The sequence below is a fragment of the Carcharhinus amblyrhynchos genome, chromosome 12 (assembly GCF_965287045.1).
Source record: "Carcharhinus amblyrhynchos chromosome 12, sCarAmb.v2.hapA, whole genome shotgun sequence".
Classification (NCBI taxonomy): domain Eukaryota; kingdom Metazoa; phylum Chordata; class Chondrichthyes; order Carcharhiniformes; family Carcharhinidae; genus Carcharhinus; species Carcharhinus amblyrhynchos.
Genome location: NC_137335.1, coordinates 88406980 through 88426707, shown reverse-complemented (window position 1 = coordinate 88426707; position 19728 = coordinate 88406980). Strand labels below are relative to the sequence as shown.

The 19728-nt window shown below is 48.0% G+C and overlaps 1 protein-coding gene across 1 annotated transcript in view; it reads right to left on the bottom strand.

Annotated features, from left to right (window-relative positions):
* LOC145351208 (adenylate cyclase type 8-like) overlaps positions 1-19728 on the bottom strand; it is a 135895-nt gene continuing 116167 nt past the window's right edge. Inside the window, exons 17-18 of the mRNA XM_080200910.1 lie at positions 10704-10824; positions 1-578 (exon numbers count right to left, since the gene is read on the bottom strand). Of these exons, the coding sequence (XP_080057036.1) occupies positions 214-578; positions 10704-10824 (486 nt within the window). The 3' untranslated portion in view covers positions 1-213. The remainder of the gene's footprint in view (positions 579-10703; positions 10825-19728) is intronic.

The window sequence follows — 19728 nt, the reverse complement described above, 5'->3', positions numbered from 1 at the left end:
AGCCTGGTCTTGCACCAAACCATCTAATCACAGTCCAGTCCAACTATATATAACTATTTACATTCTCTTTCCTCTATAAATTCACAACATTATTTTGTCCATGACATTTTGAAACTAAAAAAAATTTGATGCCAGCTTCCTTCAAGCTGAAATGCCCAAGTCCAAGGCACTTGGACCATTTGTTCAATCAGTACGTTGCATTATTTTATCCACTCATAGATGGAATTTCATTGGTGTCTTTTTCTGTGACAGGCCAGACAGGATGACAGAGAAGGAATGCTGGGCACTTTGCCTCCTCATCCACCTGTGTTTCATCACCTGTGTGATTCTCCTTTCCAGGAAATACGTGTCAATTTCACCATGAGTCTCCGATATGCCCTTGATAAAGACTGGACCCCTGTACTGGAAAGCAAAGCCACAGGTCACTAGAATTCGGTAGGTTTCCTCCGGCACTTGTATCTTCCCGCTGATGCCAGTGCTGTCCATGCGACTGGCCAAATTCACCGTCGAACCCCAGATGTCAAATTGTGGCTTCTTGACTCCAATGACGCCAGAAACAGCAGGTCCTTGTGAGAATCCTGGCAAAAGCAGTAGAGATGGTTGTCAGCTCACACTCACTAAACTCACTCAGCAGCCAACTTACCGTCATCTCGACATTGCTCAGTGGAGAAAGAGGGAAGTGGGAGGGAAGAAAGGAGTTGGAGGAAGAGGGGAATCTCTCTGATCTGGATTCATTAACAGATGCTAAGTAATGTTAGGGTTGGAGGTTTTGGGAACCATGAGAAAGAGTCATCGAGGTTTAAAGTGTGGAAACAGGCTTGACACGCCAACTTGTCTACGCCACCTCTTTTTTGTAACCACTAAGTTAGTCACAATTGCCTGCGTCTAGTCCATATCCCTCTATACCCATCTTACCCATGTAACTGTCAAAATGCTTTTTAAAAGTCAAAATTGTACCCGCCTCTGCTACTGCCCCTGGCAGCTTGTTCCAGACACTCACCACCCTCTGTGAAAAAAATGCCCCTTTCGACCTTGTTGTATCTCTCTCTTAAACCTATGCCCTCTAGTTTCAGACTCCCCTATCTTTGGGAAAAGATATTGACTATCTCGCTGATCTATGCCCTTCATTATTTTATAGACCTCTATAAGATCACCCCTCCCCATCCTACCCTCCAGAGAAAACAGTTCCAGTCTATCCAGCCTCTCCTTATAACTCAATCCATCAAGTCCCAGTAGCATCCTAGTAAATCTTTTCTGCACTCTTTCTAGTTTAATAATATCCTTTTTATAATAGGGTGACCAGAACTGTACACAGTATTCCAAGTGTGGCCTTACCAATGTCTTGTACAACATCAACAAGACGTCCCAACTCCTGTATTCAATGTTCTGACCGATGAAACCAAGCATGCCGAATGCCTTCTTCACCACTCTGTCCACCTGTGACTCCACTTTCAAGGAGCTATGAACATGTACCCCGAGATCCCTTTGTTCTGTAACTCTCCCCAGGGCCCTACCATTAACTGAGTAAGTCCTGCCCTGGTTCAATCTACCAAAATGCATCACCTCACATTTATCTAAATTGAACTCCATCTGTCATTCGTCAGCCCACTGGCCCAATTGATCAAGATCCCATTGCAATTGGAGATAACTTTCTTCACTGTCCACCATGCCACCAATCTTAGTGTCATCTGCAAACTTACTATAAGAACATAAGAAGATAAGAAATAGGAGCAGGAGTAGGCCATTGAGCCCTTCTTATTGAATGGTGGGGCAGGCTCGATCATGGCTGATCTGAGGTGGATCAGTTCCACTTTCCCGCTTTCCCCCCATAACCCTTAATCCCCTTGTCTATCAGAAACCTATCTACCCATATCTTAAATATATTTAGCGAGGCAGCCTCCACCACTTCAACGGGCAGAGAATTCCAGAGATTCACCACCCTTTGAGTGAAGAAGTTCGTCCTCAACTCCGTTCTAAACTGCACCCCCCCCCCTTATCTTGAGGCTGTGCCCTCTAGTCCTGCTGTCCTTTCTGAGCGGGAAGAATCTCTCCACCTCTACCCTATCCATCCCTTTCATTATCTTATACGTCTCTATAAGATCCCCCCTCATCCTTCTAAACTCCAACGAGTACAGACCCAGTCTATTTAGTCTCTCTTCATAGTCCAACCCCCTCATCTCCGGTATCAGCTTAGTGAACCTACTAACCATGCCTCCTATATTCTCATCCAAATCATTAATATAAATGATAAATATCATGATCCCTGAGGCACACCGCTGGTCACAGGCCTCCAGTTTGAAAAAGACCTTCTACAACCACCCTCTGGCTTCTGTCATCAAGCCAATTTTGTATCCAGTTGGCTACCTCACTCTGGATCCAATGAGATTTAACCTTATCCAACAACCTACCATGTGTCACCTTGTCAAAGGCCTTGCTAAAGTCCATGTAGACAACAACAACAGCATCAAGCTGAAATGTCACAAATTGTCTGACTTACATAAGGATGAACTGTGGGAGAAGGCCATTCAGCTCCTCTGGTCTGCCTTGCCATTTCATAAGATCATGGTTGATCTGATTATAACCTCAAAGCTGGACCCCGCCCATGCCGGTAACCTTTCACCACTTTGCTTACCAACAACACGGCTGCTTTATAAATATTCCGATTCAGTTTCCAGCACCTTCTCAGGAAGAGCGTTCCAGAGATGGGTGAGGTTAGCCCAGCTCGATGAAGTCTTTGATCTTGGAGAAAGTCTGACTCTGAGACAAAGTTGCTGCAATATTTTCTACAAAGGGGGGGGGGATTTTCCATCCTTGTTTCTGGCAGATGGGAACACTGCTGGGAGTGGCAGGGGCAGGAATCTCTGAGAATTCCCAAAGGCTTTCTGCCAGTGAAACTTCTGTTGCATCATCACCCCCACGTGGTGAACACCCCCCCCATCACCCCCACGTGGTGAACTCCCCCCCCATCACCCCCACATGGTGAACTCCCCCCCCCATCACCCCCACATGGTGAACTCCCCCCCCATCACCCCCACGTGGTGAACACCCCCCCCATCACCCCCACGTGGTGAACACCCCCCCATTACCCCCACGTGGTGAACTCCCCCCCCATCACCCCCACGTGGTGAACTCCCCACCATCACCCCCACATGGTGAACTCCCCCCCCCATCACCCCCACGTGGTGAACAACCCCCCATCACCCCCACGTGGTGAACACCCCCCCCATCACCCCCACGTGGTGAACTCCCCCCCCATCACCCCCACATGGTGAACTCCCCCCCCCATCACCCCCACGTGGTGAACACCCCCCCATCACCCCCACGTGGTGAACACCCCCCCATCACCCCCACGTGGTGAACACCCCCCCATCACCCCCACATGGTGAACACACCCCCCCCATTACCCCCACGTGGTGAACACCCCCCCCCATTACCCCCACATGGTGAATACACCCCCCCCATCACCCCCATGTGGTGAACTCCCCCCCCATCACCCCCACGTGGTGAACTCCCCCCCATCACCCCCACGTGGTGAACACCCCCCCCATCACCCCCACGTGGTGAACTCCCCCCCATCACCCCCACGTGGTGAACACCCCCCCATTACCCCCACGTGGTGAATTCCCCCCCCTCCATCACCCCCACGTGGTGAACACCCCCCCCCATCACCCCCACGTGGTGAACTCCCCCCCATCACCCCCACGTGGTGAACTCCCCCCCATCACCCCCACGTGGTGAACTCCCCCCCATTACCCCCACGTGGTGAATTCCCCCCCCCCATCACCCCCACGTGGTGAATTCCCCCCCCCCATCACCCCCACGTGGTGAACTCCCCCCCCATTACCCCCACGTGGTGAACTCCCCCCCATTACCCCCACGTGGTGAATCCCCCCCATCACCCCCACGTGGTGAATCCCCCCCATCACCCCCACGTGGTGAATCCCCCCCATCACCCCCACGTGGTGAATTCCCCCCATTACCCCCACATGAGGGAGGATAATATAGAGGGGTTAGGAATTGAGTCTCTGTGGGTGGAGTTGAGGAATAGGAAGGGAGTGATTACTATGCTAGGGGTGTACTACAGACCACCCAACAGCCCGCGAGCAGTGGAAGAGGGTATATGTAGAGACATTTTGGATAAGTGTAGGAAGAACAGAGTTGTTGTAGTGGGAGATTTTAATCTCCCTGGGGTGGATTGGAAGGTGCCTAGAGCTGGGGATTCGGACGGGGAGGAATTTGTAAGATGTGTATTGGAAGGGTCCTTGGAGCAGTATGTAGATAGCCCGACTAGAGAGGGGGCTATACTGGATTTGGTTCTGGGTAACGAGCCGGGTCAGGTGGTTGAGGTTGCAGTAGGTGAACATGTGGCTAAGAGTGACCACAACTCGGTCTACTTTAGGATACTAATGGAAAAAGATGAGTGCTGTCCTAAGGGGAGGGTGCTAAATTGGGGGAAGGCTAGATACAGCCGGATTAGGCAGGAGCTTAGGGATACAGACTGGGATAGGCTGTTGGAGGGCAGGTCCACGTTAAGCAAGTGGGAGTATTTCAAGGGAAAACTGAAATGGGTGCAGGAAAGACATGTGCCGGTTATGAGGAAGGATGGGAAAGGTAGGATTAGAGAGCTGTGGATTACTAAAGATATCGAGGAATTGGCCAGGAAGAAATGAGAAGCGTATGTTAGGTCTAAGCAACTGGGAACTGAGAGAGCGTTGGAGGAGTACAGAGAGAGTAGGAGGGATCTCAAAAGGGGAGTTAGGAGGGCAAAAAGGGGGCATGAAATGGCTTTGGCAGGTAGGATTAAGGAAAATCCAAAGGCGTTTTACTCCTATGTTAGGAGCAAAAGGGTGGCTAGGGGAAAAATTGGTCCCCTCAGGGACAGAGAAGAGGAATTGTGCTTAGAGTCTGAGGGAATGGGGGAGATCCTGAATGAATACTTTGCGTCGGTATTCACACAGGAGAGGGGCTTGATGTCTGGTACGGTCTTCGAGGGAGCTTTAGACCAGTTGAAGGAACTATCCATTACGAGGGAGGAAGTGTTAGAGCTTTTAGGTAGCATTAAAACTGATAAATCTCCGGGGCCTGATGGTATTTATCCCAGGCTGCTTAGGGAGGCGAGAGATGAGATTGCTGGGCCTCTGACGCAAATCTTTGTCTCTTCTTTGGACACAGGTGAGGTCCCAGAGGACTGGAGGATAGCGAATGTGGTACCGTTGTTTAAAAAGGGTAGGAGGGATAACCCGGGTAATTATAGGCTGGTGAGTTTGACATCAGTGGGAGGGAAGTTGATGGAGAGGATTCTTAGGGATAGGATGTATGCGCAGTTAGAGCATTGCGATCTGATTAAGGATACACAGCATGGCTTTGTCAGGGGGAAGTCTTACCTTACGAATCTGGTAGAATTTTTTGTGGCGGCGACAAAAATGGTTGACGAAGTTAAAATGGCAGCGTGGGCTCGTTGGGCCGAAGGGCCTGTTTCCCGGGCTGTTTTTGTTCTTTGTTCTTTGTTCTTTGTGGTGAATCCCCCCATCACCCCCACATGGTGAATTCCCCCCCCCATCACCCCCACATGGTGAATCCCCCCCATCACCCCCACATGGTGAATCCCCCCCCATCACCCCCACATGGTGAATCCCCCCCCATCACCCCCACATGGTGAATCCCCCCCCATCACCCCCACATGGTGAATCCCCCCCATCACCCCCACATGGTGAATCCCCCCCATCACCCCCACATGGTGAATCCCCCCCCCATCACCCCCACATGGTGAATCCCCCCCCATCACCCCCACATGGTGAATTCCCCCCCCATCACCCCCACATGGTGAATCCCCCCCATCGTGGGGTTTAGGGAGGTGTTCCTTGGGGCTGGACATATCTTCAGTCTGTGGTGGGGGAGCAGGGGGTGGCAGAGGTGGAGTGGTTGACTGGACATTCGTGTTTTCAAATCGGAGACCTCAAGGATCTGTTCTGGGACCCTTGTTGTTTGTCATTTTCATAAATGACCTGGATGAGGAAGTGGAGGGATGGGTAAGTAAGTTCGCTGATGACACGAAGGTCGGTGGTGTTGTGGATGATCTGGAAGGATGGCAAAAGTTGCAGCAGGACATAAATAGGATGCAGGACTGGGCGGAGAAGTGGCAGATGGACTTCAACGCGGATAAATGTGTAGTCGTCCATTTTGGCAGAACCAACGGGATGAACGAGTACACTATCAAGGGCAGGAGTCTTAGCTGTGTTGAGGAGCAGAAGGATCTTGGGGTCCGGGTCCACAGGACTCTTAAATCGGCCTCGCAGGTGGAGGAGGTGGTCAAGAAGGCGTATGGTGTACTGGCCTTCATTAATCGAGGGATTGAGTTTAGGAGTCGGGAGGTAATGCTGGAACTTTATAAGACCCTTGTCAGGCCTCATTTAGAGTATTGTGTGCAGTTCTGGTCGCCTCACTATAGGAAAGATGTAGAAGCTATTGAAAGGGTACAGAGGAGATTTACAAGGATGTTGCCTGGACTGGGAGGCATGCCTTATGAAGTTAGGTTGAGGGAGCTGGGACTCTTTTCCCTGGAGAGACGAAGGTTGAGAGGCGACCTGATAGAAGTTTACAAAATGTTGAGAGGAATAGATAGGGTGGACTCTCAGAGGCTATTTCCCCGGGTTGAAATGGTCGCTACAAGAGGACACAGATTTAAGGTGCGGGGAGGGAGGTTCAGAAGTGATGTTAGGGGTAAGTTTTTCACTCAGAGGGTGGTGAGTGAATGGAATCGGCTGCCGTCAGTGGTGGTGGAGGCGAACTCGCTGGGGTCTTTTAAAAGACTCCTGGATGAGTATATGGGGTTTAATGAGATTGAGGGTTATAGATAGGTCTGTAGGTTGGTAGGTGATGATGTGATCGGCGCAACTTGTGGGCCGAAGGGCCTGTTTGTGCTGTAGTGTTCTATGTTCTATGTTCTATGTTCTAAAAGGTGTGAGATCACCCTGCCAGAGTGACACTGATTTCCCACATCAACACAGCAGCTGTTTGTGTTACACTGTCCAAAGCTGATGCTGTAACATTATAAATCACTCTGACCCTAATCTGCCAAAGGTCCTTTATAACAAACACTAACTACGTTCGTCTAGAACCAGTTCGATCCCTAATATAGAATTATCAAGGATTTTGCTGGTAATTTTGATAATCTTTGTCACCTTGACTCTGAGGAGCTGTATTGTGTACAATGTTGGCCTCCTTATCTGAGGAAGGATGTTCCTTGCTATAGAGGGAGCACAGCACAGGTTTACCAGGCTGATTCCTGGGATGGCAGGTCTGTCATATGAGGAGAGACTGAGTGGGTTAGGATTATATTCACTGGAGTTTAGAAGAGTGAGAGGGGATCTGATAGAAACTTATAAAATTCTAACAGGGTTAGACAGGGTAGATTCAGAAAGAATGTTCCCCATGGCGGGGGAGTCCAGAACTAGGGGTCAGAGTTTGAGGATAAGGGGGAAACCTTTTAGAACTGAGGTGAGGAGAAATTTCTTCACCCAGAGGATGGGGAATGTGTGGAATTCACTCCCACAGAAAGTAGTTGAGGCCAAAACGTTGTGTGATTTCAAGAAGAAATTAGATATCGCTCTTGACACTAAAGAGATCAAAGGATATGGGGAGGTGGGGGGATCAGGATATTGATTTTGATGATAAGTTGTGATCAAAATGAATGTTGGTGCAGGCTTGAAGGGCCAAATGGGCCACTCCTGCTTCTAGTTTCTATAAAAAATAGGAGGTGGAGTAGGCCATTCAGCCCCTTGAACCTGTACTGTCATTCAATAAGATCAAACGCAATCTGATTCTCTCTTTCACTTCACTTTCCTGCCTGACCCCCATAACTCCGCTCCCCTGATAATAAAATCTAAGATATTCAATGACTGAGCCTCCAGTGATCTCTGATAAAATGAATTCCAAAGATTGGTGACTCTCTGCGGGTAGAAATTCCTCCTCATCTCTGTCTTATAGGGGACCCTTTATTCTGAAACTGATTCTAGATTCCCCCACGAGAGGAAACATCCTCTGTGTCCACTCTTGTCAAGCTCTGCTCACAATATTATTCACTTTAATAAGATCGACTTTCATTCTTTTAAGTTGGAATGATAATGGATCCAAACTGCTCAACCTTTCCTCCAAAGGTCTATGACTCTGTGACAAAGACCAGAATTAGCCTAGTCAATCTTCTCTGAAGTGTCTCAAATGAAAGCATGTTCCTCAAGAAAGGAAACCAAAACTGTACGCAGTTTTCCAGCTGTACTCTCACCAATATACAGTGCAGTGTAGCAACAAATTCCCTACTTTTATATTCCATCCCCTTTGCAATAAAGATCACATTCTATTTGTCTACTTACTTCTTACTCACTGTATCTGCACACTAACTTTGGTGATTATGTGCATGAAAACCCAATTCCCTCCATACTTTAGCATTCTTTGTCTTTCTCCATTTAAATGATATTCTATTTAACTATTGTTCCTGCTAAAATGGACAATCTCACATTTTCCCACATTATATTTCATCTGTCAAACTTTGCCCATTCAAATTATCCCACAGCCCTTTGTGAGACAATTGCATCCACCTCATAACTCATTTTCATGCCCATCTTTGTATCACCAGCAATTGTATATAATATAAATGGTTGAGTCCGAGCACTGATCCCTTGGCACTGATTACAGCTTTTACAGCACTTCATTTATCCCTCTCCATGCTTCCTTTTAGTTAACCAATTCTCTATAAATGCTAACCCAGCAGCCCAACACCAGAAATTCTTATCTGATGCAGTAATGTTTTGTGAGGCACCTTATTTAATGCCTTTTGAAACTCCAAATACCTGCTATCTACTGGTTCCCCTTTATTCACCCTGCATGCTGCATGCTCAGAGAGCATTTGTCAAACACAACTTCTCTTTCACAAATCATGTTGACTCTGCTCGACTGTAAGGTTTCCTTGGGCGGCACGGTAGCACGGTGGTTAGCGCTGCTGCTTCACAGCTCCAGGGACCTGGGTTCAATTCCTGGCTCGGGTCACTGTCTGTGTGGAGTTTGCACAGTCTCCTTGTGTCTGCATGGGTTTCGTCCGGGTGCGCAGGTTTCCTCCCACAGTCCAAAGATGTGCAGGTTAGATTGATTAGCCATGCTAAAATTGCCCCTTAGTGTGTGTGTTTGAGGGATTAATGGGTAAAATATGTAGGGATATGGGGGTGTGATTGTGGTCGATGTAGACTTGATGGGCCGAATAGCCTCTTTCTGCACTGTAGGGTTCTATGATTCGAAATGTCTTGCTACTACTTCCTGAGGAATGGATTTTCCTATGACAGATGAGATGTTTTCTGATTTCTGTCTCCCTCCTTTCCTGAATAGAATGGTTACATTTGCAGTTTTCCAATCCACTGGTACATTTCCACAATGTGAGAATTTCATAGAATCATAGAAACTCTACAGTTCAGAAGGAGGTCATTCAGTCCATTGAGTCTGCACTGACAGCAACCCCACCTAGGTCTTTCTCCACTACCCCACACATTTACCCCAATAATCTCTCTAACCTACATATCCCAGGCCACTAAGGGGCAATTTTAGCATGACCAATCAACCTAACCTGCACATCTTTGGACTGCGGGAGAAAACCGGAACACCTGGAGGAAACCCACGCAGACACAGGAAGAATGTGCAGACTCTACACAGACAGTGACCCAAGCCAGGAATCGAACTCAGGTCTTTGTAGCTGTGAGGCCGCAGTGTTAACCACTGTGCCACAATGCCACACAGTAATTTTGGAAAATTATAACTGATGCATTCACTAGCTCTGCTGAAACTTCCTTTGAGACCCAAAGATGCAAGTCATCAGGTCCAGGGGATTTGTCAGCCTTTGGCTTTTCCAATGTGTTTTCTCTACTGATCATCATATGTTAAGTTCCTTCCTCCTTTTAGGTAGATAAGGTGGTCAAGAAGGCATATTGGAAACTTGCCTTTTGAGATGAAGCGTAGAATATAAAAGCAGGGAGGTCCACGCTGGAACTGTATAAAAGACTGGTTAGGCCACAATTGGATACTGTGTGTGGTTCTGGTCACTGCAGTACAGGATGCAATTAAACCGGAGCGGATGTAGAGGAGGTTTCCCAGGAAGCTGCTGATGCTGCAGGGTCTGAGCTATGAGGAAAGAGTGGATAAGCTGGGGCTGATTCCCTTGGAGCAGCAATGGTTGAGAGTGGATCTGATGGGGGTGATAAAGATTATGAGGGCCATAGACAGGGTGGATAGGAACGCACTGTTTAGTAGAGGGGTCAATAACTCGGGGGCAGAGATTTAAGGTAAGAGGCAGAAGGCTGAGAGGGGAGCTGAGGAGAGATTCTTTCACTCAGAGGGTGGAGGGAGCCTGGAACTCACTGCCTGAAAGGGCGGCTGAGTCAGAAACTCTTGGATCGATTAAGAATATTTCGGTTTTCACTTGCACTCTGTAACCTCCAGGGCGATGGACCAAGCACTGGAATTGGATAGTCAAATGTTTGTTGCCTGGGGTGGACGTGATGGGCGGAATCGTGTCCTTTTGTGTTGTAAATCTCGATGAATCTATCACCCATTCCGTTCATTATTTGTACCAATCCGTAGATCCCTCTATTCTGCAATCTATCCAGAATAAACCTTTCCTCATTTTCCCTCTCTGCCCTGACTCACCTGATGCAGAGACTTACCAACCCGAAGTTTAAAGTTGATATGGGAATGTCTGTGAATTTCTTGCATGGTATTCTCCAGGGAGAGTGCAAAGTCTGCCAGGGTACTGAGATGTTCCCGCTCATCATCATCCTCAGGAGCCTGAAACAAAACCTCACGTTAGGACACACAACAATGAGAAATTCCCTGGAATGCTGGGTATGGCTGCTTCTCACAGTTCCAGACACGGAAACTTACTCAGTCTGTCATAGAATTATAGAACCCTACAGTGCAGAAGGGGGCCATTCGGCCCATCGAGTCTGCATCGACCACTATCCCACCCAGGCCCTATCTCCATAACCAAATGTTAGTGTGGGAAGGGTGGAGCCCCCACCCCCAGGAGAACAAGGAGGGTTCAAAGAGTCAGTGAGCAGCCATTGAACTCAAATGGATTCAATTCAACAATTTCTAAATGACAGAGCAGCAAGTCATTAATCGCAAGCATAGGGCTCAGGGTCCTGAACACCCAGATATTCTAATCCAAAAAACATGTTGAATTATAGACCCTCACAGTGCAGTAGGAGGCCATTTGGCCCATTGAATCTGTGCCGACTACAACCCGCTTAAATTCTATACCCGTAACCCCACCCTAGCGAGACCCCCAACACTTAAGGGGCAATTTATCATGGCCAATCCACCTAACCCGCACATCTTGGGACTGTGGGAGGAAACCAGAGCACCCTGAGGAAACCCACGCAGACACGAGGGGAATGTGCAGCCTCCACACAGGCAGTGATCCAAGCCGGGAATCGAACCAGGCCCCTGGCGCTGTGAGGCAGCAATGCTAACTGTGCCACCGTCCCGCCCATTATACTGTTGGACAGTTATGAAGAAGGAGGCAGGGTGAGAGAGGGCACAGAACTGAGAAATCAAACACTTCCTTCCATTCATCAGATACACAGCTTTTCCATATATCTTGGAAGTGAAATCCACAGTTATCACCAGAAGAAATTCCAAGTCAGGATGGTGAGTGATTTGGTGGGGAACTTGCAGGTTGTGGTGTTCCCAGGTATCTGCTGCCCTTGTCCTTCTAGGATGGTGGTGACAGGGTTGTAAAGGGTTGTTTAAGGAGCCTTGGTGAGTTGCTACAGTGCATCTTGTAAATTATACACATTGTTGATGCTGTGTATTGATGGTTGATGTTTGTGGATCGAGTGTCAATAAAGCGTGCTGCTTTATCCTGGCTGGTGTTGAGCTTCTGGAGTATAACCTGCTCTTGTAGCCATCTTCGAATCCCTACAGTATAGAAGGAGGCCATTCAGTCCACTGACTCTCCCCTTACCCAGGCCCTTTCCTCTAACCTATCTCCATAACCCCACACATTTACCACGGTTAATCCATCTAATCTCCACATCTTGGGACACTAAGAGGCAAGTTAGCTTAGTCAATCGACCTAACCTGCATATCTTTGGACTGTGGGAGGAAACCGGAGCACCTGGAGGAAACCCACACAGACACGGGGAGAATGTGCAGCCTCCACATGGAGGGTGACAGAAGGCAGGAATTGAACCCATGTCCCTGGCGCTGAGAGGCAGCAGTGCTAAACACTGTGCCATGTCACCATGCTGCACATTTAATACTCTTAGAGTCACCCAGACTCGAAACGTTGGCTCTATTCCCTCTCTCCACAGATGCTGGAGATTTTCCAGCATTTTTGGATTCCAGCACGCACATTATTTTGTTTTTATCTTGCAGGTCAATGACTGCCCCATTAACCTATTCTTAATTTTCAGCAAAGTTACTGAAGGTGTCGTCAGCACTTATCAAGCAACGCTTTCTCATAAACATCCTGCTCACTCAGTTCACTTCCAGTCAATCACTATCCTGATCTGGGAAAATGTCAAATCCTGGAATTCCCTCCCTAACAACACTGTGAGTAATCCAACAGCGTTACCCTGGTGTTGTGAGACTCCTTACTGTGCCCATCCCAGTCCAATGCCAGCATCTCCACGTCATAACAACCCTGAGTGTTTACCTAAATCACATGGACTACCCACAAATCAAGAAAGCAGCTCACCAGGACCGTTCGAGAAGATAATAATTGTGTCAGTTTAACCAGCAATGCCTAAGTCTCGTGAAATCTGAACTGAAAGGGTGTGGCATGAGCAAGTTGCCAACTGCATCAGACTGCTGCCAAATCCGGAAGTTATTACAATATTTATGATATTCTTTCTATTTCCTCAGGATCCTAGTTGAACAAAGAACATAGAACATAGAACACTACAGCACAAACAGGCCCTTCGGCCCACGAGTTGCGCCGATCACATCAACACCTATCTATAACCCCCAATCCCATAAAACCCCATATACTCATCCAGAAGTCTTTTAAAAGACCCCAGCGAGTTCGCCTCCACCACCACTGACGGCAGCCGATTCCATTCACTCACCACCCTCTGAGTGAAAAACTTACCCCTAACATCACTTCTGTACTTTCCTCCCGGCACCTTAAATCTGTGTCCTCTCGTAGCGACCATTTCAACCCGGGGAAATAGCCTCTGAGAATCCACCCTATCTATTCCTCTCAACATTTTATAAACTTCTATCAGGTCGCCTCTCAACCTACGTCTCTCCAGGGAAAAGAGACCCAGTTCCCTCAACCTAACTTCATAAGGCATGCCTCCCAGTCCAGGCAACATCCTTGTAAATCTCCTCTGTACCCTTTCAATAGCTTCTACGTCTTTCCTATAGTGAGGCGACCAGAACTGCGCACAGTACTCCAAGTGGGGTCTGACAAGGGTCTTATAAAGTTGCAGCATTACCTCCCGACTCCTAAACTCAATCCCTCGATTTATGAAGGCCAGTACACCATACGCCTTCTTGACCACATCCTCCACCTGCGAGGCCGATTTAAGAGTCCTGTGGACCCGGACCCCAAGATCCTTCTGCTCCTCAACACTACCAAGACATAGTGTACTCGTTCATCCCATTGGTTCTGCCAAAATGGACGACTACGCATTTATCCGCGTTGAAGTCCATCTGCCACTTCTCCGCCCAGTCCTGCATCCTATTTATGTCCTGCTGCAACTTTTGCCATCCTTCCAGACCATCCACAACACCACCGACCTTCGTGTCATCAGCGAACTTACTTACCCATCCCTCCACTTCCTCATCCAGGTCATTTATGAAAATGACAAACAGCAAGGGTCCTCGAACAGATCCCTGGGGCACTCCACTGGTGACTGACCTCCATTCAGAAAAAGACCCATCCACAACAACTCTCTGCCCTCTGCAGGCAAGCCAGTTCTGGATCCACAAGGCCAAAGGCCCTCGGATCCCATGCCCTCTCACCTTCTCAAGAAGTCTTGTCAAAATAATTATTAATCCATCCAGTCTTTTAATTTTGTTTTTTCCTGTCTAACAGTTGGGTCAAGTGACCATCCACTGTCTTCCCTTGAATGTAAGAAGTTTCACAACACCAGGTTAAAGTCCAACAGGTTTATTAGGTAGCACGAGCTTTCGGAGTACTGCCCCTTCATCAGGTTAACGCCAGGGACCCAGCCTGATGAAGGAGCAGTGTTACCAAATAAACCTGTTGGACTTTAGCTTGGCGTTGTGAGATTCTTACTGTCCCCATTTCAGTCCAACACCAGCATCTCTACATCGTGGCTTCCCTTTAATGTCATGATGTGGATGTGCCAGCGTTGGACTGGGGTAAACACAGTAAAAAGTCTGACAACACCAGGTTTTAGTCCTACTGATTTATTTGATAGTAAATTCACAAGCTTTCGAGGTTTCCCTCTTCGTCAGGTGAATGGAGAGTTCTGGCCTCGGACAGAGCATATAAAGCACAGACAGTTTAGAGATTAGAGATCTCTAAACTCTAGAGATTAGTAATCTCTAAACTGTCTGTGCTTTATATGCTCTGTCTGAGGCCAGAACTCTCCATTCACCTGACGAAGAGGGAAACCTCGAAAGCTTGTGCGTTTACTATCAAATAAATCGGTTGGACTAAAACCTGGTGTTGTCAGACTTTTTACTGTGTCTTCCCTTTAATGTCACAGGCTGGGATCTTACCACTGTTCATGCCAGCGGGATTCGCTGATCCCACCACACTGAACAGAAGAGATTTGCCTGGCTCCCAAATTCTCCAACCTCACTGCCGCGGGAGTGTGACGTGAACGGGTGGTAAGATAGCGCCCACTATCTGTGTGGATCTTTGATGCAAAGAGTCAGGAGAGATGGGTACATCTCACATTGATTCCGTTGCTGCAGGTCCCGGGGTTCAAGTGTTTTAGTCGGAGTAGAGAAGGAGGTAGGAGGGGGGGAGGGGTAGCTTTATTGGTCAGGGACTGTATCACAGTGTCAGAGAGGAAGTTTGATGAGGACTTGTCTGTTGAGGTAGTATGGGCGGAGATTAGAAATAGGAGAGGAGAGGTCACCCTGTTGGGAGTCTTTTATAGACCTCCTAAAAGTTCTAGAGAGGTTGAGGAAAGGATTGCGGAGACGATCCTGGTTAGGAGTGAAAGTAATAGGGTAATTGTTATGGGGGATTTTAACTTTACTAATATTGATTGGAATTGTTATAGCTCTAGCTCGTTAGAGGGGTCAGTTTTTGTACAAAGCGTGCAGGAAGGTTTTGTGACTCAGTATGTAGATAGGCCAACTAGAGGTAAGGCTATATTGGATTTGGTGCTGGGAAATGAGCCAGACCAGGTGCTAGACTTGGAAGTTGGTGTGCATTTTGGTGATAGTGACCACAATTCGGTTACGTTCACCTTAGTGATGGAAAGGGATAGGAATGAACCTCGGGTCAGTAGTTTTAGCTGGGGGAAGGGTAATTATGAGGCTATTAGGAGAGAATTAGGAAGCAGAGGTTGGACTAGGAGATTACAGGGGCTGGGAACGTCCGAAATGTGGAGTTTTTTCAAGGAGCAGCTACTGCGAGTCCGTGATACGTATGTCCCTGTCAGGCAAGGAGGAATTGGTAGGGCTAGGGAACCGTGGTGCACCAAAAAAGTTTTTTCGTTGGTTAAGAGGAAAAAGGAGGCTTATGTTCGGATGAGACATGAGGGCTCGGGTAGTGCACTAGAAAACTTTAGATTGGCTAGGGGGGAGTTGAAGAGTGAGCTAAGAAGGGCTAAAAGAGGACATGAGAAGACTTTGGCTGATAGGGTTAAGGAGAATCCTAAGGCGTTCTATAGGTATGTTAAGAACAGAAGGTTGGTTAGGGCAAGATTAGGGCCAGTTATAGACAGCAGAGGGAAGTTATGTGTGGAACCGGAGGAGATTGGAGAGGCATTGAACCAATATTTCTCTTCGGTGTTCACGCAAGGGGACATGGATATAGCTGAGGAGGACACTGGATTGCAGGGGAGTAGAATTGACAGTGTTGCAGTTGATAAGGGGGATGTGCTGGATATTCTGGAGGGTCTGAAAATAGATAAGTCCCCTGGTCCGGATGGGATTTACCCCAGGATTCTCTGGGAGGCAAGAGAAGTGATTGCAGAGCCTCTGGCTTTGATCTTCAGGTCGTCGTTGGTCTCTGGTATAGTACCGGAAGATTGGAGGACAGCGAATGTTGTCCCATTGTTTAAGAAGGGGAACAGAGACTTCCCCGGGAATTATAGACCGGTGAGTCTCACTTCTGTTGTGGGCAAGGTTTTAGAAAAAATTATTCGGGATAGGATTTATAGTTATTTGTAGAGTAAAGAATTGATTGGAGATAGTCAGCATAGTTTTGTGGCGGGTAGGTCGTGCCTTACTAACCTTATTGAGTTTTTTGAGAAAGTGACCAAAGAGGTGGATGGGGGTAAGGCAGTGGACGTGGTGTATATGGATTTTAGTAAGGCGTTTGATAAGGTTCACCATGGTAGGCTTCTGCAGAAAATGCAGATGTATGGGATTGGGGGTAATCTAGGAAATTGGATCAGGAATTGGCTAGCGGATAGGAGACAGAGGGTGGTGGTTGATGGTAAATATTCATCATGGAGTTCGGTTTCGAGTGGTGTGCCTCAGGGATCTGTTTTGGGGCCACTGCTGTTTGTAATTTTTATTAATGATCTGGATGAGGGTATAGTTGGGTGGATTAGTAAGTTTGCTGATGACACCAAAGTCGGAGGTGTGGTAGATAGTGAGGAAGGGTGTCATAGTTTGCAGGAAGACTTAGACAGGTTGCAGAGCTGGGCCGAGAGGTGGCGGATGGAGTTTAATGCGGAGAAGTGTGAGGTAATTCACTTTGGTAGGAATAACAGATGTGTCGAGTATAGGGCTAACGGGAGGACTTTGAATAGTGTGGATGAGCAGAGGGATCTAGGTGTATGTGTACATAGATCCCTGAAAGTTGGGAGTCAAGTAGATAAGGTTGTTAAGAAGGCATACGGTGTCTTGGCGTTTATTGGTAGGGGGATTGAACTTAGGAGTCGCAGCGTCATGTTGCAACTGTACACAACTCTGGTGCGGCCGCACTTGGAGTACTGTGTGCAGTTCTGGTCCCCACATTATAGGAAGGATGTGGATGCTTTGGAGAGGGTGCAGAGGAGGTTTACCAGGATGTTGCCTGGTATGGAGGGGAGGTCCTATGAGGAGAGGCTGAGGGATTTGGGGTTGTTTTCGCTGGAAAGAAGGCGGCTAAGAGGGGATCTTATTGAAACATATAAGATGATTAGAGGTTTAGATAGGGTGGATAGTAATAGCCTTTTTCCTCTGATGGAGAAATCTAGCACGAGGGGGCATGGCTTTAAATTAAGGGGTGGTAGTTATAGGACGGATGTCAGGGGTAGGTTCTTTACCCAGAGGGTGGTGAGGGATTGGAATGCCCTGCCTGCTGCAGTTGTAAATGCGCCTAGTTTGGGGGCGTTTAAGAGATCCGTGGATAGGTTTATGGACGAGAAGGGATTGGTTTAGGTTAGTGGGTCATTGTTTTGTAACTGGTCGGCGCAACATCGTGGGCCGAAGGGCCTGTTCTGCGCTGTAATGTTCTATGTTCTATGTTCTATGTTACTCAAATCAACAGCTTTGTGCTGATTCAGGGCTAAGATTGTTCCACAATAATGTTCGTCACATACAAGTACATGTCGCCCATGTCATTCCCTGCACAGACTCCTAAACCCTCAGAATAAAACCATCCATATCTTTAAGTCAGGCTGTGTCCCCAGCACTAGATTGAGGAATGGTTTAAATGTAGCAAATCTGAGAGTTATTGATGTGTCAGGATTATAATTCCTGTCGAACTGTTCTCAGTAATCTTAACACTGTTGGGTCTGGTGTAATGTGAGTATAAGTAGTCTGCCTCCCTGGAGCAGGGGTACAGGATGTTTCAGAAAGGGTAGAGGGAATTTTGAAGGGTGGAGGGACTGAGTCTGATGTGATAGTGCACGTAGGAGAGAAGGATGTAGGAACAAAGTGCAGGGGGGACATACGTAGGCAGTTCAGGGAGTTGGGGGCTAGGCTGAAATGTAGGGCCTCCAGGGTGGCGTTCTCTGGGCTGCTGCCGGTGCCTGGGGCTAGCAGGGCTAGAAATAATGAGATACTCCAACTCAATGCGTGGTTGAAGGATTGGTGTAGGGCAGAGGGTTTTAGATTCGTAGACCATTGGGAAGTCTTTATGAAAGAGGGGCAAATATATAAGAGGGATGGGGTACAGTTAACTGGGAAGGGTGTGCATATCTTAGCTGGAAGGTTAGCTGGAGTGTTTCGGCAGGGTTTAAACTAATATGGAGGGGGGGTGGGGATGTGGACGGAACTGGGATTGGGGATAGGGTAAGCCCGGAGGGTAGGAAGAAGGATCGGATTGTTTCTGAGGGTCTTCGGTGCATGTGTTTCAATGCTAGGAGTGTGACTGGCAAAACAGATGAACTGAAGGCAATAATGTTCGAAAGGAAGTTGGAAGTGGTGGCGGTGACAGAGACTTGGTTAAAGGAAGGGCAGGACTGGCAGTTGAATGTTCCCGGGTATAAGTGCTTCAGGCGTGATAGGGGTGGGTCACTGAGAGGTGGGGGAGTGGCGTTGTTAGTTAAGGATTGCATCATAGCAGTGCAGAGGGAGGGAGGTATAGAGGATATAGGAATCGAGTCGCTATGGGTGGAGTTGAGGAATAGGAAGGGAGATGTTACTATGTTGGGTGTGTACTACAGACCGCCCAACAGCCCGAGGGCTGTGGAAGAAGGGATAAGCAGGGACATTCTAGATAAGTGCAGGAAGAATAGGGTGGTGGTAGTGGAAGATTTTAATCTCCCCGGGGTAGACTGGAAGGTGCCGAGATCAGAGGGTGCTGACGGGGAGGAATTTGTACAGTGTGTAATGGAAGGATCCCTGGAGCAGTATGTGGATAGCCCAACCAGAGAGGGGGCTATACTGGACTTGGTTCTGGGGAATGAGCCTGGGCAGGTGGTTGACGTTGAAGTAGGAGAGCAGGTGGCTAACAGTGACCACAACTCTGTCTGGTTTAAGATATTAATGGATAAAGATGAAGCCCGTCCTAAGGGGAGGGTGTTAAACTGGGGGAGGGCTAGATACAACCGGATTAGACAGGATCTTAAAGATACGGACTGGGGTAAGCTGTTTGATGGCAGGTCGACGCTGGGTATGTGGGAGTCTCTCAAGGGAAAACTAAAATCTTTGCAGGAAAGGCACGTGCCGGTCAAGAGGAAGGATGGGAAGGGTAGGATTAGAGAGCCGTGGGTAACTAGGGATATTGAGGACCTGGTCAGGAGGAAGAGGGAGGCGTACATTAGATCTAGGCATTTGAGGACAGAGATAGCGTTAGAAGAATACAGAGAATGTAGGAGAGAACTTAAAAGGGGCATCAGAAAGGCAAAAAGGGGCCACGAAATGGCTTTGGCGGGTAGGATTAAAGAAAATCCTAAGGCATTTTACTCCTATGTTAGAAATAAAAGGATGGTTAGAGGGAAGATTGGTCCTCTCAGGGACAGAGGAGGGGAACTATGCTTGGAGCCTGGGGGAATGGGGGAGATCCTGAATGAATACTTTGCGTCGGTATTCACGCAGGAGAGGGGCCGGATGTCTGGTGCTGTGCTTGAGGAGTTTGAGGATCCGTTGAGGGATAAA